This window comes from Vombatus ursinus, unplaced genomic scaffold (genome assembly GCF_900497805.2).
Source record: "Vombatus ursinus unplaced genomic scaffold, bare-nosed wombat genome assembly UNPS02014198.1, whole genome shotgun sequence".
Lineage (NCBI taxonomy): Eukaryota > Metazoa > Chordata > Mammalia > Diprotodontia > Vombatidae > Vombatus > Vombatus ursinus.
The window spans coordinates 464,832-473,579 of record NW_020953976.1 but is presented as its reverse complement, the minus strand read 5'-3'; the positions used below and the strand labels follow the sequence as shown (position 1 = coordinate 473,579).

At 58.4% G+C, this 8,748-nt stretch overlaps 2 protein-coding genes across 3 annotated transcripts in view; both read right to left on the bottom strand.

Moving 5' to 3' along the window:
* Window positions 1–1,214: 1,214 nt before the first annotated feature.
* RPS9 (ribosomal protein S9) lies at window positions 1,215–2,767 on the bottom strand. Its single transcript, XM_027860605.1, has 5 exons — window positions 2,680–2,767; window positions 2,315–2,441; window positions 2,076–2,198; window positions 1,739–1,925; window positions 1,215–1,450 (listed from the first exon to the last, which is right to left on the bottom strand). The coding sequence occupies exons 2-5, from the start codon at window positions 2,409–2,411 to the stop codon at window positions 1,273–1,275; spliced, it is 585 nt and encodes a 194-aa protein (XP_027716406.1). The 5' UTR covers window positions 2,412–2,441; window positions 2,680–2,767; the 3' UTR covers window positions 1,215–1,272.
* A 4,173-nt stretch (window positions 2,768–6,940) lies between these two features.
* Window positions 6,941–8,748, bottom strand: part of TSEN34 (tRNA splicing endonuclease subunit 34) — a 2,147-nt gene continuing 339 nt past the window's right edge. The window contains exons 1-3 of one of the 2 annotated variants that reach the window (XM_027860572.1): window positions 8,601–8,748; window positions 8,291–8,518; window positions 6,941–7,713 (exon numbers count right to left, since the gene is read on the bottom strand). The exon at window positions 8,601–8,748 is cut by the window's right edge and continues 339 nt beyond it. In XM_027860572.1, the coding sequence (XP_027716373.1) occupies window positions 7,526–7,713; window positions 8,291–8,518; window positions 8,601–8,748 (564 nt within the window). In that variant the 3' untranslated portion in view covers window positions 6,941–7,525. Of the gene's footprint in view, window positions 7,714–8,290; window positions 8,528–8,561 lie in introns of both variants that reach the window. The other variant, XM_027860571.1, reaches the window with a different exon arrangement.

Sequence of the window (8,748 nt, the reverse complement as noted above, 5' to 3'; positions counted from 1 at the left end):
AGGAGGACATAGCCGTGAGTCACTCACACATCTCTCCTTCTGGAGGGAACAGGGAGGGAAAGGCTTCCCCAGGGCCCTGCACAGCTGGGAGGGTTCAGGTCCTCCTGTCCCATGTCCCACTCCATCCCTCCATCTCCTCCTGCCAGGCTCCCAAAAGGGAAGACCCTCAGGAAGTGACCTATGCCCAGCTGAACCCCAACAGCCTCAAGGCTGGAGTGGAGGCCCCTCCCTCCTCAGGACCAGTTGAGCCCAGCCTTTGTGCCACCCTGCGGTGAGCTCAGCCCGTGCCCAGGGGACCCCAGGAGGAAGATGCCCCTCCCCGAGTCCACTTGTGAGAAAGCTGAAGCCTCGGGACACCTGAACTGCAGGATGGACGACCCCAGCCGGGCAGCCTCTGGGCCACAGCCTGATTTTGGCCTTTCTTTGTACTCCCCTCCCTCAGCTTAGCCAGGGGCTGAACACTTAATGAAGAAAAAGCATTTATCCATCACTTCCAGTGTGCCAAACGCTGGAGACACAGAAGAGATCTCACGTTCTGGGCAGGCAGAGACAACATGTAGGGCCCTCTCCCAGCGCAGGCCCCTGCTCCCTCTCCTGTCTCCTCCCACCTTGCACTCCTTGGCGATCTCGGGAAGCCCCGCGGTTCCCTGCCTGGGACGCTCAGGCTCCGGGTCTTCTCTGGCCAGTCGTACCCCTCCCGTTCTCCAGGAAGCCTTCCCCACCCCTCTTCATGCCAGCACCTTTAATTTCCTATTCATCCTGTATTTGTACGTCATATCTCCCAGTAGAGTATAAGCTTTCCGAGGCCTCTTCGTGTACCCTTTAGCATGGCCTCTGGGGTAACCGAGGCCCAGGTCGCACAGGCGGCTTGGCCGGCCCTTCTAGAGGTCGTAAGTCCAGCCTCCGCTCTGGGACGTTGTTAGGGGTGGCCGGAATCACCCGCTGGGGCCACTCCGAGAGGAGCTGTTGCCGGCGCCCACCGGGTCCCTTTCTTCAGATTTTTCCCCCCCAGGGACGGCTTGTAAGAGGCAGACCCAGCAGTTCGGAGGATGGCCAGGGCTCTTCGCCGAGATGGTCCCTGTGGCCGCGGTTTGACTTGCCTGCCCTGGACTCAGCAGAGGCCTTTGCCTCGGGCATGCTGGCACCCACCCCTCCCCATCAGGGTCCCCACCATCTCCCTCTGGGTCAGCCTCAGAGGATAGACACAAGGCTACTTCACAAGTTAAAGAGCTTTATTCCAATTTAGGGGGGGGGCAGGGGAGGACAGTGCATTTAATCTTCCTCCTCATCATCGCCGGCGCCCGTCCCTCCCTGGCCCTTCTTGGCGTTCTTCCTCTTGACCCTGCCGGCCCGGCCGCCCCCGTAGGGCGAGCGCAGGGAGAAGTCGATGTGCTTCTGGGAGTCGAGGCGCACGATGAAGGAGGGGATGTTCACCACCTGCTTTCGGACTCTGCAAGGGAGGAGAGCCGGGAGATCAGCGAGACCACACGGAGGATCGTGCACGTTCTGCAGGGCGGAACCCCTCTCCCTCTCCCTCCCCCGCCCCTCCCTCCAGGCCCGGCCCCCTCACCTCGGCTGCCCGGCACAGGCGCCTTCACAAGGTGTACGGCTGAGCCGCAGTGAGCCTTGCGCAGGACTTGGGGAGGGGGACGTCGGCCCCCGCCCCACACTAACTCATGGCGGCTGCAACCCGGCCCTCGGCCGGGGCTCAGCCGCGGGGGGAGGGGCGTGGCCGCACCTGATGTGCCTCTGGCGGATGAGCACGCGCGCGTGGTGGATGGACTTGGCCAGGCCCAGCTTGAAGACCTGCGTCTGCAGGCGCCGCTCCAGGAAGTCCTCGATCTTCAGGCCCAGGATGTAGTCCAGCTTCATCTTGCCCTCGTCCAGGACGCCGATACGCACCAGACGCCGCAGGAGGGCATTGCCTGGGGGAGGGGCGGGGTTAGGAGGGCGCTGCGGGGGAAGAGGGGGCCGCCCCTCCCCCACTCCCCAGACCAGACTGGGGGAGGGGCTTGGGGCACCAGCCCCTCCCCGGGTCCCGCCCCGCCCCGCCCCGCCCCGCCAGGCCAGGCCACCTTCAAAGAGCCGCCGCGGGTCCTTCTCGTCCAGCGTGAGCAGTTCCCGCGCCGCTTTGCGGATCTTGGCCAGCGTGAACTTGACCCGCCACACCTCGCGCTTGTTGCGGAGCCCGTACTCTCCTGGGGGGGGGGGGAAGCAGAAGCGGAGCACGTGGGTGGAGGCGCCCTGCGGGGCCGCGCACCCTCCCGGCCGCCGTAGCCCCACCCCCACCCCTCCTCCGCGGCCGGACGCTGACCGATCAGCTTCAGCTCCTGGTCCAGGCGCGACTTCTCGAAGGGCCGCCGCGGCGTTACGTACGTCTTCCGACACACCCAGCTCCTGGCGACCGGCATCTTGGCCTAGCAGGGCGGTCTGGCCCGCGCCTGCGCGTGGGGGCGAGAGACACGCGGGCTCGGCAAGGGCGCTGCGGCGCCTGCGCGCGGCCCGGGGGCGGGGAACAGCCTGGAGATCGGGCCGAGCACATGCAGACACCCAAGAAAGGGTGCTAAGGCGCGCTCATGTGGCTGCGCGGTGAGCGGGGACGCGTGGGCCCGCGGGCCGCTGCGGGGAGCTCTGAGCCCGTCCCTCTCCCTCCCTCCTTCCTTCTTTCCGCGCACTCACCTCTTACACGCTTCACAACCGGCCGGGAAAGGATCCGAAGCCCCGGTGAGCGACACTTATAGCGCCGGGGGGGGGCGGTGCTCGTGACGTCAGCGCGCGTGCGCGGCGCCCGCCAATCGGAGGCGAGCTGCTGGGTGAGGCGGGGCCAGGCTCTGAGCTGAGTTCCGGCCGGCCCCCAAGCTGCGCATTCGAGCCCCGCTCTGGACGCTGGGTCAGCCTCCCCGAAGCTCGCGTTACCCAAGTCCGAGCCGTCTAGTCAGCCCTTCCCTGACCGGGAGTGCGGTCGGCTAGATGATCACCTCCTGGGATGGGGAGCTCGCTACCTTTCACTTTGGGACAGGAAGTTCGCAGTTAGGGAGTTCTTACGAACAGGCAACCTAAGCCTTCGCACCCGCCCCCCAAGACGGGAGGGCGGAAGCGCAGCCCCCACATGGTCATCCTGGGCCTGGGGTGCTCAGACCCCAAGGCCGTGCTTCTCCCTGGCACCCTCTCCCAGCCCAAGGACACGGCGCCTGACAGTCACCCCTGAGCGTCCGTCAACTCATCCCTCCCCTGGGGCAGTTACAGACGCCCCTGCACGAGTCGTTAGTTGGGACTGGTTTCGCGTCTATACCCGCCGTGTAGCCTAGACTTTGGACACACGTGTACCCCCTCCATCCTCTCGTCAAACGAGAGGCGGACTGGTGGCGGACTGGGGCACCCTGGTCCGCCTTGACCGCGGGTTACCTTGGTGACGTAGCAGGCCTAAGACCACACCTCCGTGTGCCCTCCCCCCACCTCCGCTTGGCTTCTCCTGGGGAACCCTGGGTAAGGCGCCTGCGCAGTAGAGACAGGGGTGCGTGTTCCTTTAAGAGCGGCCGCTACTTAGCCACGCCCTAAAGCCCCCGATCACCTGCTTAGCGGCCTGGGCCCCTGCTCTAGGAGCTTTAGCTGCCCCCCCTCCAAGGGCGCAGGCTCCTTAAGAACTTGTGCCGCTGGAAAGCCTGACAGTAAACCTTTGCCAGCGTTAACTGAAAGGACGCTTGAGTCCGTGAATTCACTCTAGACGACCCCGAACCCCTCAAACCGCACCCCAGGGCGATGGGGCCGGATAGCCACCACCAGGCCCCCCCCACAGAGGGGTGACAGGCCAGAGCCCTGAATTAGGACGGAATGACTCTGCCTCCCCCCGTGGAAGGGCCCCCACCCAGGCTGCTGAGCCAAGGGGGATCAGCCAGAGCCCAGAATTAAGAGCCTGACCCCAGCCCCGGGCTGCCGACCCCACGGGGGGTCAAGGGTCAAGGTCCCAGAGGCTTCCACACCGGTGGGTTGGGCAGTGGAGTCAGGAAGAACCGAGTTCGAGCCTCGCCCTCCTGGCTCCCTCCTCCGAGGTGTGTGACCCGGGACAAGTGGCCTCCCATCAGAGCGTGCAGAGCGGGAGATCCATGGAGCACCCGTGGCCCCGTGATCCCCGTGGAGTTCCAAGTGATCTCTCGATGTCCCTCCTGCGGATTGCACCCAGCCCCTGCTCCCCCGACACCGGGAGGCCGTCCAGCAGAAACAGACACGATCTCATGGGCGGAAGCCACGTAAACCTGGCGGCCCGACCACCTGCTCGGCCGCTGCCCCCCAAGAACCAGGGCGCCTCTCCGTCTGACCAGCCGCTGAAACCTCCCCCCAAGAACGTAAACTCCCTTTACACGGGCCGGCTGCCGCCCCAGGACTTTGCAGTCAGCCGCTTTCCTCTTTCACTCCTTCAAGTACCAAATAGGGCTTGGCTTAGAATCTATTGTTGGCCAATCAATAAGAGCCTGAGTGATTTAGGGTTAAGGTTGGTCTTTAAAAAAGAAAAGACAGAGACCCATTAAAGACCTTAGCTTCAAGGTCCTCTGCTGCATCCTGGGCCGTCTCCAGTCGTCCTGATTTATATCTTGCCAGCTCCAGAGAAGGTGAAGCAAGTGACCTTGCACAGCCCTCCTTCACTCCAATCCGATTCACTGGCATGTCATGGCATCACCTTCCTGATGTCATGGTCCTCTCTAAGAACAAACAACTACCTGAAGGCGGCTATCAGGTCCCACAGCCCCAGGCTAAATCTCCCCAGCATCTTCAACCAGCTCCCTAGAGCTGCTCTCCACATCCCCTTCCCAGCTCCTCACGAAAGCTGCCCACGTTTGGCACTGTCCTTGGGCCTTGGCTTAATTGTACTGTTCTCACTACAGACTGGAGGGATGTGCTTCGTGGGTGGAATACCTAGACCAGAGCATGTAAGGATGGATGTGAGGACGATGAAACCCAAAACACTCGGTCTTGCAGTTGGACTGATTTATGTTTGGAAAAGATCACATCGTGATTCTCTGGACTTCTCAGTAACGTGTGTGTGGGGGCACACTCACTCTCGAGCGTGCGTACATACATACACACACGTAAACGAACAAAAATTATCTGCAAAATAATTTGCTTTAAAATTAAGGGGATGCTTTCTTCAACTAAGATATTTACAGTCACTTTCAATAAGGAGTCTTTTCATACACTATTAGTGAATTGTTTAGTCACGTCCAACTTTCTGTGACCCCATTTGGGGTTTTCTTGGCAAGGATAATGGAACGGTTTGCCATTGCCTTCTCCTGCTCATTTTATGGATGAGGAAACTGAGGCAAGCAGGGTGAAGTGACTGGCCCAGGGTCACACAGCTATTGTGTCTGAGGTCAAATTTGAACTCAGGAAGACAAGTCTTCCCGATTTCAAGCCCAGTACTTTCATCTACTGCTCTACCTAGCTGCCCAACTATCACAAAGGAAAGATTTTTTTAAAATTACCACTATCTGGGCAAAGGGGTTTTTTTTGTTTTGGTTTTTAAACTTATGAAGGAAAGTTTTTTTTTTAAAAAACCTGCCAAGATATTAATACCTAACAGCTAATATTCACATTGTGCTTTACCTGGAGGAACCTTGGAGGTCATGGAGTCCAAGCCCCTCAGATGGGGAAACTGAGTCCCAGAAAAGGAAAGGGACTTGCCCAGGGTCACAGGGTAGAAGCAGCAGACAGGATTTGAATTCCAGTTCTCTCCAAATCCAACAGTTTTCACTTCTCCCCTTCATGAACTCATTTGACTCCCCCAGCAATCAATCAGCAAACATTTATTAAGCTCCTACTGGGTACCTGGCCCTGGGCTAGGCACCAAGGATATAACTATAAAAGCCAGACAATCCCTGTTCTCAAGAAACTTCCACTCTACTGAAGAGAGATGCATATATATGGACGTGTATATATATATATATACACACACACACACACACACACACACACACACGTACCTATATCATATGGCTGTATATGAATATACACACACCTACTTATAGTCCATATAAAAAACAAATACAAGGTGATTTAGGAGGGGGAGGGCACTAGCCATTGAGAGGACTGAGAAGGGGCTCACACGGAAAAAAGCCCTGAGCTGAGTGTGGAAGAAAAATGGATTCCAAAAGGCAGGGGTAAAGAGGGGACCCATTCCAGGCCCTGGGGAAGGTTTCAGGGCAGTACCAGAGGGCGGGCCTGAAGTCTGGACCCAGAGGTTGCAGCCTGGTAAGGAAGGGCTTTAAATGACAAAGGAGTTCATCCTGGACCCTAGAAACTGAAAGCGGAGACTAAACAGAAGCATGACATGATTGGGCCCAAGCTTTAGAAAGACCCGCCTTGGCAGCTGAGAGGACCCACAGAGTAGGTCATGGACGACATGAGAAGCTTCCAGAGGCCTGGTGTCCATGACTGGAGCAGGAAGGGAGTGGGGTGGGGGGAAATGACCAGCCCTGCAGCAGTGTTCAAATCCAACCTCACATGCTTCCTAGCTGTAGGACCCTGGCCAAGTCACTGTTTGCCTCAGTTTTCTCATCTGTAAAATGAGCTGAGGAAGGAAATGCCAAAATGCTCCAAAATCTTTGTCAAGAAAACCCCAAACAGGGTCCTGGAGAGTGGGACAGGACTGAAATGACAGAACAAGAGGAGCAGTGCCCGTTCAGCTGCCTGTCTCTGCTGCGGAAGGACTTTGTGTGCAAACAGGATGGTGAAGGACCTGAGGCTCTACCACAGGGGGACAACAATCGTGATATAATGTATGCGTGCACAGATATATAATATAACACATACATATACGGCACCTACTATGTGCCAGGCACTGTGCAAAGCCCTTTACAATTATCTTAGCTGATCCTCACAACCCTGGGAAGGAGGGGCTAGGATTGTCCCCATTTTACAGATAAGGAAACTGAAGCAGAAAAAGGTGAAGTGACCTGGCCAGGGTCACACAGCTAGGCAGTGTCTGAGGGTAGGTTAGAACTCAGGTCTCCCCGACTCCCCGACTCCCCTCCTGGCACTGTGACATTTAGCTGCCTCTGGGATCAAAGTCTCTCCCCACCATAAAGTAACCAGGGAAGTCACCTCTTGAATTGGGAAGAATGGAGTCATCTTGTCACTTGGAGGAGAGATTAGGCCCCCTCTCTTTGGCAACTGAGAGTCTCCAATTCTGAGCCCAAGCAATCCCCTGACCGCTTTGGTAAAATGAGATTCCCCACCTACCCCCTCATGCTGCCCCTATTTTAAGGATGAGGAGACTGAGGCCAGAGGGGAAGACTGAGACATCTCTGGAATGCTGGAGCTGACTCAGACTCCTGGGAGGGTCTGGCCCCCAGGATCGCCACACGACAAAGGCTCTGGCTCATCCAGTCTCCTTCCCAGGCCCAAGGGGCTCACGTTCTCCAGCTGAAATGCACAGGGACACCCTGGAGTCCAAAATATCTGGGATACAGATAAAGGAAAGGGTCACACAAGCAATCAGGAGCCCAGGGTTCCTTCCCCCTGCCTTCTCTGGTCACGGCAGGCCGGCCCACTGCAGGGAGGTATAGGCCACGGAGCCATCAGGCTGAGGGGAGCAAAGGAGCAAGGTCTTTCGTACGTTGGTCCCAAGACGGCCAGCAGAGACCAGGTCTGGCAGCGGGAGGGGGTCCCCAGGGGCACAGCACTGGGCCACAAAGTGGGCGTGGAAGCGAAGGGGGTCACCTGGGGTGGGGAGAAGGGAAGAATGAGGTAGGTGAAGGAGACATCCCCGATTTCATCTGCTTTCTCAACCCTCCCTCCGCCCACCCCAACCAACAAGGTCACTGACAGCAGAGCTGGCATGAAGTCTGAAGTTCATTTGTGACAGCTGAGGAAACTTGAGGCCCAGAAAAAGAATGAGTTCCAGGAGGCCAAGCATCAAGAGTCCAGGGTGGGGCAGCTAGGTGGCACAATGGATAGAGCACTGGCCCTGGAGTCAGGAGGACCTGAGTTCAAATGTGTCCGAAGACACATAACACTCACTAGCTGTGTGACTCTGGGCAAGTCACTTAACCCCAATTGCCTCATCAAAAAAAAAGAGACCAAAGGGTCTGAAGCAGAGCTGGCAGTAAGGTTTAGAAGGATGGCCTGGATGGGCTCAGAGATCAGAATCTCCTATCTTGGACAGCTGCCATCCAGCTCCTGCCTGGAGCCCCGCCCCCACCCTCAGCTCAATATATATCAAACATCAGAGCTAGACTCAGAACATGGGCCAACCCTTGAAGGGACCATGAGGCAAGGGGGGGGGGGGGCAGCTCACCTGGATAGACCAGAAAGTCACCCCCGAACTTGCCTCCGGAGGTGAGGAAGTAGCCTCTTTCCCACAGATCCTTGTAGACTCGGTACCGCAGCTCATGGGCTGGGTTCCCAGCATGAGGCCAATCTGGGGATGGATGGTGCCAGTCCAGGGGCCTGGCCCAGGCCGGTCTGGGCCGGGCTGTGGGGAGCTGGACCATCATTGCAGTCTCTGGGAAAGGGGGCTGCGGCCCTGATTGGGGGAGACCAAAGAGGGAGAGTTAAAGCTAGGGCAGACACTCCCGGCCCCCTCCCCCAAAGGCCCCCCACCTCACCTCCGTCCTCTCCTTGCTCTGCCTTCCTCGGCCCTCGCTGTTTCTTGGCCCGGGCCTCCGCAATGTGCTCCTCCAGGTCCTTTAGACGCCTCCGCCGGGCCTCAGACGCCAGGGCTCGCTGCTCCCGGAATCCCGACTCCTGCTCCCG